The sequence below is a fragment of the Engystomops pustulosus genome, chromosome 2 (assembly GCF_040894005.1).
Source record: "Engystomops pustulosus chromosome 2, aEngPut4.maternal, whole genome shotgun sequence".
Lineage (NCBI taxonomy): Eukaryota > Metazoa > Chordata > Amphibia > Anura > Leptodactylidae > Engystomops > Engystomops pustulosus.
In genome coordinates this window covers 229060995-229076830 of record NC_092412.1, presented here as the reverse complement: position 1 = coordinate 229076830, position 15836 = coordinate 229060995, and the positions used below count along the sequence as shown (strand labels likewise).

Below are 15836 nucleotides of genomic sequence, written 5' to 3'. Positions count from 1 at the left end.
GAATTTCCAGCAATAAATTTTAATTAAATAAAAATTGTACAGTGATGAATAATTATTAATGGAGATATTATAGTTCACGGTATGTTATTAACCTGTGTTTGCCTACATCCATGCGTAGATATGAAATATAGTCTTTATGTCAGTGCATTACATCAGCACCAGTCACTATCTGCTTGCATCACAGTCCCTTGGTAACAGACTGATCCTACAGATGCAGAGCATTGCACAGTATATACCAGTAGAATCCAGCAGTGATGGGGGGATTGATGTGATCTCAGTAGCAGTTCACAGTTTGCCCAGTAGGGGGCTCTGCACACATCTCATATCCAGAGACCACAGCAGCACTTGCAAGGCTTCCAGTCACATTGCTTTATAGCACAGAGCGAGCAGGTGGACTTAGGAAAACCTCTGGATTTCTTCCTTTAATAAAGTGTCACAAGTCTTCAAAGGAACTGCCCTGAATTCTGAATACTACACACTGGACTCAGAAGTGGATACAAGATATGTGGAGAATACTTTGGCTTATTTTGCAAAGTGATTAAGGAGTTTGAGAGTCAAAAGGATTCAAAAGTGAAGTCATGTCATAGGGGGATCATATAGAAAAAATGAAGATATAAAGATCAAAATCAGAAAGAGAAGAGACCTCTGAGATGTGACTGCACCTCAGTAGAAGACTCCATGGGCTGACAGTGTGGATAATACAAGATCATTACCTCTAACTTTACCTGGTGTCTGACAATGAGCCCAGAAAACTGCCTGCTGCTGGACTTTGAAGTGGACAACTTTGCTCACACCAGCTCCTGTTTTAATCATAGCTCCAACCACTCTGCTGAAGACTGGTTCTACCCTGGGGTCACCTATGCCATTGCCCCTGTGTATGGACTCATCATTCTTGTAGGACTTGTTGGGAATGTGACCTTAATCAAAATTTTCTGCACTGTAAAATCCATGAGAAATGTCCCTAATCTCTTCATCTCCAGCCTGGCTCTGGGAGACCTGCTGTTGTTGGTCACTTGTGCCCCTGTGGATGCCAGTAGGTACCTGGCAGATAAGTGGTTGTTTGGCAGGGTGGGCTGCAAGCTCATTCCCTTCATACAGCTCACATCTGTTGGGGTATCAGTGTTCACCCTGACTGCCCTCTCAGCTGACAGGTATGTAACCCCTGCCTCCCCTTCCAGTTGTTAAAATATGGATTGTATTACTGTTTTTTGTCTATTATGATATCTGTAGCATTAGTAATAGAATAATATTGTTATAGTCACTATTTTGACAAACTTAGAAACTGGCATTTCTGATTTGTTGCTGCTTATCCCAAAATCTCACTCTCTTCACGTCACACTTCAAAGGAGATCAGACAGAAGGGTTGTTGGATGGGATTTCCATACAAATGAGCAGTGGCTCTGCAGAAGTAAACAAAATAATTTGGGGGGATTTTTAACCTTGTGAAATTGGAAACAGATTTATCAATTTAAGGAAAAACGATTGTACCAGATCTCAGCATCCTGGACTCACCTGAATAATGGGGAACGTAGGCATTAGGGTTAACTGTACCTAAAGGAACAACAACAATTGCCTAAAGGAACAACAAAGTTGCATAATATCATATTGTAATAGAGTTAAAATTGAAGTAATAGCAACTTCTAAATGCATCAAGTGGCAAAATAGCCTTATAATGGGAGGAACTTGGAAGGATACAATGTATGAAAATGGAAGTGTACACTTGCTCATATACAGTATTGATGTGTATACATTGCAATCTCTTTGAGCTCTTTGATCTTTTAAAGGGATGATCTGCTCATATAAGGGGGCAGCCTCCATAGAGTGTAATGGGATAGAAAGAGGAATGTAATTCAGGAGTGGCTTTATATGTATATATATATATATATATATATATATATATATATATATATATATACTGCAAACATTTAAATTCTGCAAAAACCTTCTTCCTTGTGTTAATACCGTGTGTGTTTTTTATGTTTTACTGCTAGATATGTTATACATATGCTATTATGAATGTGATAAGTCCTCAATACTGTGCATAACTTTCTTTAAAGTCCCACGTCTCAAAAAAAAAAAAAAATCAATTCAATCTTGCCCAAAGGGATTTATATGTCATTATTTTAACCCTTTGCTGAATTTATCAATAGACACACTACTACAAATAGTTAGTTATTTTAAATATAGCACTAACATATTCCATGGTTCTGCATATAGCATTATTCAGTTTTCACACTAATATTTCCCTTGGAGCACGTTTTGGCATTGGATGGAAGCTAGAATACTCAAACAAATCCCATAGGAAGAATATGAAAGTTCCATTTCATACTACCGTTCCTTTGCATTAAAAAAAGTACAGAACTGAGGTTTTACGAAGTGTATCAATTAAAAATCCCATTGGCATCAATGTAAATTTTATGTCATCCGTTATGTTCCGTTTAGGCAAGGATCCGTTATCCATGCTTTTTTTTTATGGAAAAAATGAGGGAGACTGCAGTACTTTTTCTCCATTTAAAAAAAATGCATTGGATCACGGATACCTTCAAAACTGACCATAACGGATGACATAAAATTTGCATTGATGTCAGTGGGACTTTTAATTGATTTGTTAAACTTCAGTTCTCTACTTTTACAGAAGTAAGGAATGGAGATAATGGCTAAATTGGTAATGGTTAAATTGGCTATAACATGGTTATAGCTTGTGTTACATTAAACATATATATACACATTGTACAACTGTTACCAAGATTCCAGCAGTGAATGGGTCTAAGCTTCTTCCACCTTCAGATGTTACTTACCTTACCACACAATGCTGATGTTACAAGACAATAACATAATGCACACAGCAGGACATCCCAGTCTGGGGCTGCACATAGCTGCACAGCAGGGGCTCATTATTCAGTCCAATCATGTCTTGTGTCTCCAAGAAATCAGACATAGGATAATGGACCATAACAGGGCATCACTCAGCATTCTGTACCAGGGGTTGTCACATCCTCCAACAATCAAAGCTTGGGTCAGCAAAGCCATGAGAACATATTGTAAAGATCACCTGTAGCTGAATATCATTGCTCAGTGATAGTCTCCAAGTGTCTGACAACGTACGGAGAATGCAGAGGAAAAGTGGCTTCTTTCCAACTCAGTAAAACCTCTGGGATTAAAGATGAGAAATGTGGAGCAGGGGAGCTGTGTGACCTGTGTCATCCTTATATGTGGAATTATTCTCTGTCTGATAAAATCTGGCACGTAAAGGCTACTGTAATATCACCAGTAGATAGTTGTCAGATGGGAACATACATTATCCTAAATTCTCTGCAGCCTTGGAATGTGAGGGGGATAGCGGCAGAAATTCAGGACAATTACACCAGTCATGAATTATATATACATATCTATTGGAGTTTTTCTCTGTCTTCATCTTTATAGCAGAGCTGTGTTTGTTATCCTGAATGTGCTGTACTGTTATACCTCAGTACTACTAAGTGACAGTGAGGATACATGAGCGTGCCCAAGTCCCAGTGCAAGTATGTGATAGCGGCAATGGGAACTGTCAGATGTCAAAGTTCTACAAAAAGTTACGATATGATTGATACATCTGATGCAGTTTTAATTTTACACTCTATCCATCATCTTACTCATGTTTTCTCTCATTTACCTCAGATCTATCTATCTATCTATCTATCTATCTATCTATCTATCTATCTATCTATCTATGTGAAATGAATTAAAGTCCAAGTCAGCACAATCTCATAAACTCCTAACAAGGAGGGGTGTAGCGCCCCCACAGGTTCTGGCTTGATCCTCTTGTAGGTATAAGAAGTAAAAAGTGGGCAGCACTCCGTGGTTCCAATTTAAAAAAGAGGTGAACTTTATTGAACAAGTGGCGACGTTTCGGTGTATAACACCTCCAGATGAAGGTGTTATACACCGAAACGTTGCCACTTGTTCAATAAAGTTCACCTCTTTTTTAAATTGGAACCACGGAGTGCTGCCCACTTTTTACTTCTTATATCTATCTATCTAGAGAAAAGAAAGTCCAGAGCAGAACCGTAGATCCCAGGGCAAGGGTCACATTAATATAATAATCTATCTATGTGCTTTATATGTTTATCTTTATGTCCATCTTTCCTATGTCTATCACTTGTTAGGACTTCTAATCTATAATATGTTTCATATTTGTCTATGTCTATCTATATATGTATCTAGAAAAGGGAAAAAAAGTCTTTTTGCAGCACAGTGTGAACAAGCCCCAGTGTAGGGGGGAGGTGCAAAACAAGGCTTCAAAGTCCAGGTACACGACTAACATACATATCCAACAAAAATGAAGCAGCACTCCAGGTAGTTGGTGTAAAAGGAGGGTGTGATTTGTTCCAAGACAAGCGACGTTTCGGTGCGGTGTGCACCTTTCTCAAGCTTTTACACCAACTACCCGGAGTGTCGGTTCATTTTTGTTGGATATATGTATTTACCTATCCATTATCTACATTATGTTGATCTATCTATGTATGTCTACTCCTTTAATCTATTCCATGCTTGTCTAACTCTCTTTTTTATCTATCACATGTTATCTATCTACATATCATCTCTATCCATCTATCCTTTATCTATCTTTCATTCCATTTTCAGTCTATCTATATGTCTTGTGTCTTGTGTCTTTGTATCTATCTATTTATCATCTATCTAGCATGTATTTAGCAGTGAATGAAGGATTACCAGGTATGCATCTCTCCCAGCAAAGAGTATATCACTGAAGATAAGGAACATCCCTCTCTGTTCTTCATAAAAACAGTGGTACCTGGCAATTGTATGTCATCATCATTTATAACAGACATTTGCCATGTACCAATGTTTTTATGAAGAACAGAGAGGATGTTCCTTTTCTATAATGCATACAGTAAAAATATTATATATAATATCAATAAAGGCTGTGTTTTAGCGTTTATTGTGATCTATCTTTTATCTACTATAACTCTGTACATCTCTATCTATCTATCTATCTATCTATCTATCTATCTATGTTCAGTGAAGAGGCAGCACTCCTTGTAGTGGTGAAAGGGGTGAAGCTTTATTCCATAAAATGTGACGTTTCGGTGTACCGTTACACCTTTAAAGGAATAAAGCTTCACCCCTTTCACCACTACAAGGAGTGCTGCCTCTTCACTGAACCTATATTGGAGACCCTGGCCAAGGGATCACCGGCTTCTGCACCCACCGCTAGCTGTGCTGCTCTGGATCTTCTACTTTATATCTATCTATCTATCTATCTATCTATATATCTAACAAGTAGTAGAGTTCAAGTCTGCACAGCTTTATCGAACCCCTAAGGAGGGGGGGGGGGGGGAGGTGCAAAGCCTGCAAAGGTCCTGGCTTGATCCTTGCATAGACACGAATTAGAAGAAGCGAGCAACACTCCAAAAATCGAGTTCAAAGGTTGGTGATCTATATTGAGGCAAGTGGCAACGTTTCATGTGTTAGACACCTTTTCCAAACGTTGCCACTTGCCTCAATAAAGATCACCAACTTATGAACTAGATTTTTCGAGTGTTGCTTGCTTCTTCTAATTCGTATCTGTCTATCTATCCATCTTCTATCTATCTCAAAACCATGTCTATCTACAGTATTTCTCTTTTTCTTCTTTCTTTTCTTTTTCTCTCTATTTATGTATTATTGATTGTTGCCTTCCAAGTGAGCGATCACCAGCTGATTTACAGCAACTTTATAGTATAAGCCTAAGAATGTCTTATTAATTTTCCACAGCCATCTGCTACCATAATATACAAAGGTCGCAAGAAAGTAAAACACAGCCTACAATTACCCAATTCTGTGTCAATAAATAGTATTGAAGCTGAAAAATAAGGGTTTGTATTCTTCGTAGTTATGAATATCTGTACCTGTGAAGGGTAAAGAGGTTGGTGACTCTGGTGCATAGGGGACCAGCAATACAAGGTCATAATTAGATCTCAAGGTGAAGTCAATAAGAGGTACCATGTTCTAAAAGAAGATGAAAGGGAATAGCATTAGCAGATGAGAACAAAGGTGAAGGAACCTGCTTAGAAGATCATAAAACATCCATATGTTCTCACATTAATGGATGCTGCATGCTACCTAGAGTATATGAGAGAAGGAGTCTAATGATGTCCAATGATGGCACAGGAACGACTGACAGATCAATACGGACCACAAGTGAGAATATACAGTGAATACTGCACACAGGTGTGATTTTCAATAGAATTGGAGTAAAGCCAGTTTAAGGGTTAGGATTCAGATATTAAGCAGATATATAAGCACCAGGATTAATGTCAGAGGCCAAAGCAATAGCAGATATTCTACATCTCATATATCAGTGATGGCGAACCTTTTAGAGACCGAGTGCCCAAACTACAACCAAGACCCACTTATTTAGCGCAAAGTGCCAACACAGAAATTTTATTTATGATTTATACTCCCTTCTCTGTCACAGTTTTCATTGATACCAGCACCTGAGGACACCAATAAAGCAGAAAATAGAAGAAATTCGGATGATCATTGTAGCTTCCCTCCAGAGTCCCATAAACAGGAAGAATTGTCAGGGTCGGAGCAGGCGCTACAATGATAATCCAGATCTGTCCACACCTTCCCACTACTCCAGTAGTAGCAGGTAGCAATGTCACTTAAAAATAACTGTGCACAGCAAGTCCTGGGATGTCTGGGACTGCAGGAAGATACCTGGAGTCATCTCTGGTGATGGCCTGAGTGCCCACAGAAAGGGCTCTGAGTGCCACCTTTGGCACCAGTGCCATAGGTTCGCCACCACTGTCATATATGATATATATATATATATATGTACAGTATATAGCAGAATAATCATTTTGCATGACATAAACGTGGTCAAATTTATTCAGACAACAACTACAGAGTAATAATGTAGCTAGTCCTGGATTCTAATAGAATAATACATTCACTGATATTGGCTGAATTAAAATTAAGCCCTCACTGTTCCCAAGAAAGATGTATCATGCTTTGTGCTTCAGTTTTTTAACAAAAAGTTCTCAATTCCTGGTGCAAACCATGGAATTTGCCACTTTTTCCTTCTCTTTAAAAATGGCGAGTCGAGGGCAGGGATGCCATTTACACTCAAATTTGCTTCAACCTGCTCCCAAAATCTGGCACAGGCTATAGCTGAAATCTGCGGTAGGTCGGACCTGGAGTAAGTGTCCATTCTAGCACTCAAGTCCTGTGCTTGAATTACTTAGAGGTCAGAACTCTTAGTAATTCCGATATGTTGCATGCCAGGAGCGTTGATGATTAAGACTAGGACACAATGCTGCAGCCTTACTACATCAGCCCCCCTTAGCAGGCTCTCGGCAGTCAGGTAGGGGGTCCTGGGCTAGAGCAGACAGATCAGGAATACCCAGCTGACAATAAAGAAGCAATTTGAATATTTGGGTCATAAACTCACATGAACGATTGCTGGGAAAAGTTGGGAAGTAGATAAAAAAAATACCAGCTGTGCCGAAACAGTAGAATGGTACCTAATAAAGACAAGTCAGAGTTGTTGGAGGTGATGAAAGATCCTCTTTAAGATGTAGAATGTTAACAAAATCTCCAAAATCTCTGTTACACAAGATGTTAATGAAACTTGGAACGTCTACTGTGGAGACATTTTGGCGTGTATAACACTTCTATAAAACCTGATACGTTTAAAAGCTGGCAATGCAGATGACCTTTCAGACAAAGTTGTCAGATGTACAGTATACATTAAGAATTGTGTTGCATGAAGTGTAAAGTGCAGAAATCCTAGAGCTCTATAGGAAAGCTGGAAAAGGGCCTTAAATTGGATTGGAGAAAAGTAGAAGATTTTCCAAAACATAGTCAGTATTTTTCATACCAGATTACACCTGTAGCTTACTTAAAGAGACCCTGTCATGCAAAATAACCCCCCTAATCTAAATATATTTTCATAAACTGCTATTAGAAAGCATTGCCTCTGTCCCTTCATTGTCCCTCTACATGCCTGTAAACCTAAGCAATGAGGTCCTAAAGCTGTATGCAAATGACCTGTGAAATGTCCAATGGGTCATTAGCATATTCAAGCTGTCCAACTTATTCATGAGTGGGAGGTACATCCACGCCCCCACTGCATGACTGACAGCCTGTATAATGGTGTGAGGCTTTATAATGATGTGATGGCTGCTCCATGTGCTTGCTGGTGGCCACACCCCCTGCAGCCTGTGTGTGTGTATGTATGTAGGAGAGATACAACAGCTCCAGGCAGCCATGTTATAGCAGAACATGTCAGATTCATGTGTAGCTGATGTCTGTGTCTCTGTGTATTAGGAGGATGCAGCATGTCAGCAGATGCAGCACTCACACTAGCCATGCTTTACTATACATTACACACAGACATGAGCAGGGGGAGGAGAGGGGAGGGGTAACAGGGGTGACATCACTGCCTCTGACCATGTGACCAGCCTCATTTACATGATAAAGAATAGATGATTTTACAATGAATAATGTATGAAATAACTAGATAAAGGCTGGGATGGATCCTTGTGAGCTGCTCCAACAGGTAGTAGTGACAGGACTAGTGACACAGACCTGATGACAGGTGTCCTTTTATGGAAGAAAATGTGTAGACACAGTGAGAGAGATGTATCTAGCTTTCTGGTCCAGAATTCTGAGATAATTTGCAGCAAAAAGTCTTAAAAAACTTAAACACCCTCTCCCAACACCTTTAAAAAGGATGTGGGCTAGGAAAAGGGGCAGAGCTTGTGACAAAAAGTTTATGCTCCAGAAAAATTAGGTTGGTGAGCCAAAAAATTTATTTAATTGGCACTGTAAGCTAGCCCATCTACGTACACTGGTCTAATGTCCGATAAGTCCCCCTCCGTGTCTCTGTACTTGATGAAATCTGGAACTGTAAAATGTGGAAGTGTATTGTATATTTCCTGGAAGTAAGGCACCTTAAATATTATGGTACATCTGGTGACAGGTTCCTATAGACCCCTTTTAATTAACTGAGGCCCTTATTTTAGCTAAAAATAGTTTCCCTTACATTTCCATAAATCAACTTTATGTTATATTACCTGACATCAGAGGGAGCTGCTCGCCCAGCTCCTCCTATCTACTCCTGCCCAGGTTCCTTACCTCTTCTCAGCATTTCATGTGATCAGGGTGACATCATCTAAGGTCCTGTTACATTTGAAGCATCTACCCAATGTATGTATCTGATCACATGAAATCACAGCAGCTTCCTGGACTTCTACACCTCCCCATTTCCCATGGAATTCTACTCCTCCCCATCCTCCATGGAGGCTGCTGTGATTTCATGTGATCAGATACATACATGGGGTAGACTTTGCAAATGTAAGCAGGGACAGCAGAGAGCTTCAAGAAGGGTCTAGATGACTTATTACACCTAAATAACATGTTTTCCCTAAATCCCTTTCTCATCCAATCCATTCCTTGGTTGGACTTGATGGACATGTGTATTTTTTCAACCGTATAAACTATATTTTTATATGTCCTGCTCATGGTACAGTACTGTGGACAATACAGCGATGTACATGGATGGCCATATTACCCATTCGAATACATGGAGCCATTTTATACGGTTGTGTGCATGAGGTCTTACAGATAAAGGTCTAGTGTCTTTTTAATAAACAGGAATTGGTTGGGGACAATTTCGCACTAGACTTTTAAATATATTTTCAGCAGGAAATGAGGTTGTAAATAGACCAGTATCCGCAACCAATGGGGGGAAACAGGGACCTCAGCAGTTGTGAACCACTGGGATTACACAACACTTTCTTATCTTCTCTTGTATGAATAATTGGTATAAAGTTTGTCGGAACAGCAGTGACTATTTTTTTGACCTTCTTCAAGTTAATTGGCTGCCAAATCTTATATAGAAAATCTTCTTCGTATTCTTACTGTGCCCCTGTCATGCTTTTGGAACAATGGAAAATCATTTTAAAGTATGGTATTATTTATCTCTATATCTCTATGGTTAAGATAAAGTTACGTTAGATATGATAGTTGTCACCCTTATGTACAAACTCAGCATGGAGGGTGAAATCGAAAGAGGGAAATATTTTACTGGCTTATTTCCGTTAAGAATCTAATAATATACAGTATGTATATTTCTAATATACATTTTTTACTGTGTGTGTTGTGTAATTGCTAAATTTCCTAAATCAAATTGTATAGTGGCAATAATTTATTCATCCCCATCCAGAACCGATGACTGGGCAGAACAGATGTGGGCAGTGATCAAGAATTTATGCTCCAAGGGACATCCGTTCCAGATCATTCTCTGTTCCGTTTTCCCATGTAATAGGGCCTTTAGGGCTCAATTACTCAGCTCAGTGATCAATAATAGAGGACTTCTTTAGTCAACCTTGCATCTTTTATGCCGCATCTTTAATGCTTTTACCTTGTTTGTTGGCTGACCGGCAGGACAATCCATTGGGTTGGTGTCAGGAACTAGCAGTCCTATGATTGCTTCCTTATTTTAAATGGGCCATGTGGTAGACCTTTGTTATGAAGACCTCAACCTTACCTGTCTGTAAGCCCTATTCGGTAAACATTAGAAATTGCAATCTTTTGAAGATTTCAAGAATAGACTATAAATACGAGGAGTAGAATAATCTACTTTGCACAGTTCTAATTACACTTATGAATAGAGCACTTGGAGCATACAATAAAAGTGAGCTAATACTTTTCACTGATAATTATTGAAGTTTATTTGGTAGAAATTCACTGGCGATCACTTTTTACTACAATTTTGAAAATGATTGATAACTATAGTCATATTTCTATGTTTTTTTATTGACAAACTGAACAGTCTCTTTTCCCAAGGTACGGATGAGTATGCGCTGATTTGTCAGTTTATTTCATGCTGTTTTTTGTTTGTGTGAATAGTTGTTTATTCCTTTCCCCGACAACCTTTGATAACATGGACCACACCCATCTGTCTCCTTCAGCTCTGCTCTGGTTCATCAATAGTTAACACTTTATTACAGACAGAATCTCCGTCCTCTCACATTACTCCCTGGCTGTTCTGTCTTGTCTGGATTTCAGAGTTCTGGGCCTGTCACTTCCTGGACCGTAACTCTGACATCACATAAGAGGACAACTTCCTGCCCTGGTTTGTTATGTATCCTGTTCTTCCGATTTCTGATAGCGTGACCATGTGCTTGTATTCAGACTATCCTTTTATCTTGTGATGTTGTACTGCATTTGTCCTCTTGGTTCTAATCATGGTCTGGCAACTATTCTTCTCTCTTTGTACTGTTTTCTCTTTGTCTCTGTGTTTTTGGACACAGAAGGGAACATTGATTAGTTGTCCCCTACTACTTAAAGTAGGCAAGGCTTTTGGACAGGGATAGTTATCTCTGTCTGTGTCACTTGTCTCTTCCCAGTTCCTGCATTACTACAGTATAATATTTGCTATTCCATTTTCTGGCTGTTTGTGCATGTTCTTCTCAAAAAATCTGACAATCATAGTTTTTTTTTTGCCAGGTAAAGAATTAAACTGGACATTCTATTTGTTCTTTTTTTTAATATACATTTATATAGTTGTTATTGGCACAAAATCCTCCCAGCAACAATTGTTTAATACACTCTAAAATCATATAAAATGGAGACAGTTGACATTTTTGGGATGTGAATTTCGGTTAGTACATGTTCTTTGTAATTTACAAAATAATGGATTGGATTGTTTCTAAATGCAATACAATTGGAACAGGGCAGGGTCCGGCCGATCGCATATGTTCTGTATTGTTTACATGATATGCATATGCGATCGGGCCAAGCCCCATCTCCTTCCAATTGGATTGCATTTAAAAACGCAAGCCAACCGGAATGTTTGAATGCAGACTCAGGGTCAGTGGCTTGAGTGGCAGTTTCTAGCCCCCTCCTTAAATTATTTCTGCTGCCTTGCTGCCTGTTTATGACCTGTACATACATTGCATTTTGTGTTCCATAAGAGGAAGAATAAAATGGGTTATAGCCGCCATTGTTTTCAATAACATCAGTTGTCATCAGTTCTGCCGGGCCTCATTTATTTTTTTATTGAAGGAAAAGTAGTGCTTGAAGGACATATTTTGCATGTAAAAAACCTGAAGCCTGACAGATTGCGAAAATGATGGATCTACAGAACCATTGAAATGAATGGTTGTTAAAACTGATTCTAATTTTTGTTCAATGTATCACGAGAAAACTATTTCAAAATCCCCTTGATATGTTAAAGCCTTCCAAAGCTATAACCACTTATACTACGCCTAGAGGAGAGGCGATTTTACCATCACCATAGACAAAGATTCTTTACTATAAGAGCAGTGAGACTATGGAACTCTCTGCCGCAGGAGGTTGTTATGGCGGACTCTATGTACATGTTCAAGAGAGGCCTGGATGACTTTCTGGAGAGAAAAAATATCACGGGTTATGGGGATAAAACATTTATTTAATTCTTGAAGGTTGGACTTGATGGACTTGCGTCTCCTTCCAGCCTTATATACTATGATACTATGATACTATGATACATACAGTAACCCAGGGCAGATTTGAAAAATGGGGCCACGTTCTTGAGGACAAAATAGTCCTGAAGGGGTTGTTAATGACCTATCCTCTGGCTTGATCCCTGCTAGTTTAGACTCCCAATAAGAGAAAGGGGAGCCCTTTAAAAAATTTTGCTACGGGGCATAGAAGTTTCCAGTTACACCCCTGCTATCACCAATTTCGGACATACTGATGTTTTAGGAGTGGAGCACTATGGACCAGAAGGAAGAGATAGCCGATTGTCGGGGGTCCCAGGAGCTAGATGTGTCATAAATAATTGATAGCTCTAGATCAGGGGTCTCAAACTCAATTTACCTGGGGGCCGCTGGAGGTAGATTCTGGGTAAGGCTGGGCCGCATCAAGTTTTCCACACAAAATGCGCTTACAAAATATCATTATTCAGATTCAAATGTCATGGCGTCTCCCAGCGCAAGGAAAGCCCCATGCTGGGAGACGTGTTCTCTCTATGAACGCGTCCTGTGCACCGAGGGGTCCCAAGCTCCTACCGCACTGAGCCCAGGACACTCCATCCCCCCCTCCCCCCCGGTACTTGCCTCCCATCGAAGAAGATGAAGTCGCCGCTCTGACCTGCACCAAGTGCGATCATAGGGCCGACTTCATCTTCTTCAAGTACCGGAGGGAAGCGGATTAACCGGTTACGGGCCCTTTCCTGTTTTTTCATGTCCATTTTTCACTCCCCACCTTCAAAAATCTATAACTTTTTTATTTTTACACGTAAAGAGCTGTGTGACGGCTTGTTTTCTGCATAACAAATTGCACTTCATAGTGATGGTATTTAATATTACATGCCATGTACTTGGAAGCGGGAAAAAAATTCCAAATGCGATGAAAATGATGAAAAAAAACGCATTTGCGCCATTTTCTTGTGGGCTTGGATATTACGTCTTTCACTGAGCGCCCCAAATGACATGTCTACTTTATTCTTTGGGTCGGTACGATTAAGGGGATACCAAATTTGTTATAGGTTTATAATGTTTTTTACAAAAATTAAAACCTCCTGTACAAAAATTATTTTTTTGATTTTGCCAACTTCTGGCGCTAATAACTTTTTCATACCTTGGTGTACGGAGCTGTGGGTGGTGTCATTTTTTGCGAAATTTGATAATATTTTCAATGATATCATTTTTAGGACTGTACGACCTTTTGATCACTTTTTATAGATTTTTTATATTTTTCAAAATGGCAAAAAAGTGCCATTTTCGACTTTGGGCGCTATTTTCCGTTACGGGGATAAACGCATTGAAAAAACGTTATCATATTTTGATAGATCGGGCATTTTCGGACGCGTCGATACCTGATGTGTTTATGATTTTTACTGTTTATTTATATTTATGTCAGTTCTAGGGAAAGGGGGGTGATTTGAAATTTTAGGTTTTTTTATTATCATTTTTTTTTTTTTAACTTTTTTGTATTTTTATTTATACTATTTTTCAGACTCCCTAGGGTACTTTAACCCTAGGTTGTCTGATCAATCCTATCATATACTGCCATACTACAGTATGGCAATATATGGGGATTTTCCTCCTCATTCATTACAATGTGCTATCAGCACATTGTAATGAAGGGGTTAAAACGAAATAGCCTCGGGTCTTCGGAAGACCCGACGCTACCATGGAGACGGATCGCCGCCCCCCCGATGACGTCACGGGGAGCGGCGATCCCAGGTAAGATGGCGGCGCCCATGCGCCGCTATCTGTTTGAGGCTGCCGGCAGCTTTGCCGGCAGCCATCGCTGTGAAAACACCCGCGATCGGTACTAGCACCGATCGCGGGTGTTACCGGTAAGCCTTTGCTGCAATATGCAGCAAAGACTTACCGGCTATGGAGAGGGCTCGGCCCGTGAGCCCTCTCCATGCAGCGCGACCTGCCCTCTCCATGCAGGTGGGGGCCGCAAAATATTGTCCCACGGGCCGCAGTTGGCCCGCGGGCCGCGAGTTTAAGACCCCTGCTCTAGATCCAGTGTGTTGAATAGACTCGGAATGCTACTCATAATGTTAAAATTTGGTCCTGGATAATTCATGAGAATTTTCCCACTAATATAAAAAAGGAAAAAATTATAAAAATATATAAAAAAGTTTAAATAAACTGTAAGACGTTTCATCAAAAGAATAAGTGTTTTTTTTACATCTATTTTAAAATTTATTGTACACCATAACATATGAGTAAAGTAGTCATCAGCAAGTGTCACCAAGAAAACTTTAGCTCAAAAAGGGAAAAAAAATTATATATATATCCCCGTCGGGACTCCATCAAATCTAAATGCAAGCCGTCATCTCCAAATGATATCCATTAGCACCCCAAGGTGACTGCTCATCCAAAAGGACTTCACAAGTAGAGAAAACTCTTCTAAGACATCTCTTAATGTTTGAAAGTGGCTCCATGACATTGTCCATGACTTCAAACTAAGATCAGAAAAAAAATATATTAAAAACACTGTTGAAAAAAATCTTCCGTATTAAAACTAACATTGATCGTTATCTTCAGGCTTTTTAAATTGGACTTCCAATTATTATAAATGAATATTGCAAGTGCATATAAGAAACGTAATAAATCTTCGTAATGTTGATGTGTTATTAGCTTCTACTGAGCTGCTTTTCTCTTTCCTGCTTTTAACATTAGTGTCTATTATTAGGAGAGGGTGAGGAAGAACCTGCTGGAAGAGAGATGACAAAAAATAGATGGTTCTTAATTCTGCTACGATCACTTACTATCTGGCAGCAGCCTCCTCAAACTCCTTTCCTACTCCATGGACTTTCCTGTGTATTAGAAATAGTAATGAGAAGTAACAAGAAGTAATTGCCAAAGGTTTTATTTTTTAACCCCTTAATGACCTGGTCCTTTCTTGTTTTTTCATTTCCATTTCTCACTCCCCACCTTCAAAAATCTTAAACTTTTTTATTTTTACATGTAAAGAGTTCTGTGACAGCTTGTTTTCTCCGTAACAAATAGCACTTCATAGTGATGCTATTTAATATTTCATGCCGTGTACTGGGAAGCAGGAAAAAAAATTCTGAATGCAGTGAAAATAGTGAAAAACCGCACTTGCGCCATTTTCTTGTGGGCTTACTATTATGGCATGGGAAGGGGTTAGTAAGTAAATCAATAAATAATAATGAATAGTAATGAAAAGAGGGAAAGTTTTTGTCATTTTCCTGTCACTGGGGGACATGTATTACTCCTATTGCGCTCTTTATTGTTCTTTTGTGCAACTTTTTGTAGGATTTTTCACAGTTTGAGACTTTTTAGCTGCAGAATCAAGCCGCGTACCAAAGTTACTGC

At 39.3% G+C, this 15836-nt stretch overlaps 1 protein-coding gene across 1 annotated transcript in view; it reads left to right on the top strand.

Annotated features, from left to right (window-relative positions):
* Nucleotides 1-371: 371 nt before the first annotated feature.
* GRPR (gastrin releasing peptide receptor) overlaps nucleotides 372-15836 on the top strand; it is an 83056-nt gene continuing 67591 nt past the window's right edge. Inside the window, exon 1 of the mRNA XM_072138440.1 lies at nucleotides 372-1151. Within this exon, the coding sequence (XP_071994541.1) occupies nucleotides 739-1151 (413 nt within the window). The 5' untranslated portion in view covers nucleotides 372-738. The remainder of the gene's footprint in view (nucleotides 1152-15836) is intronic.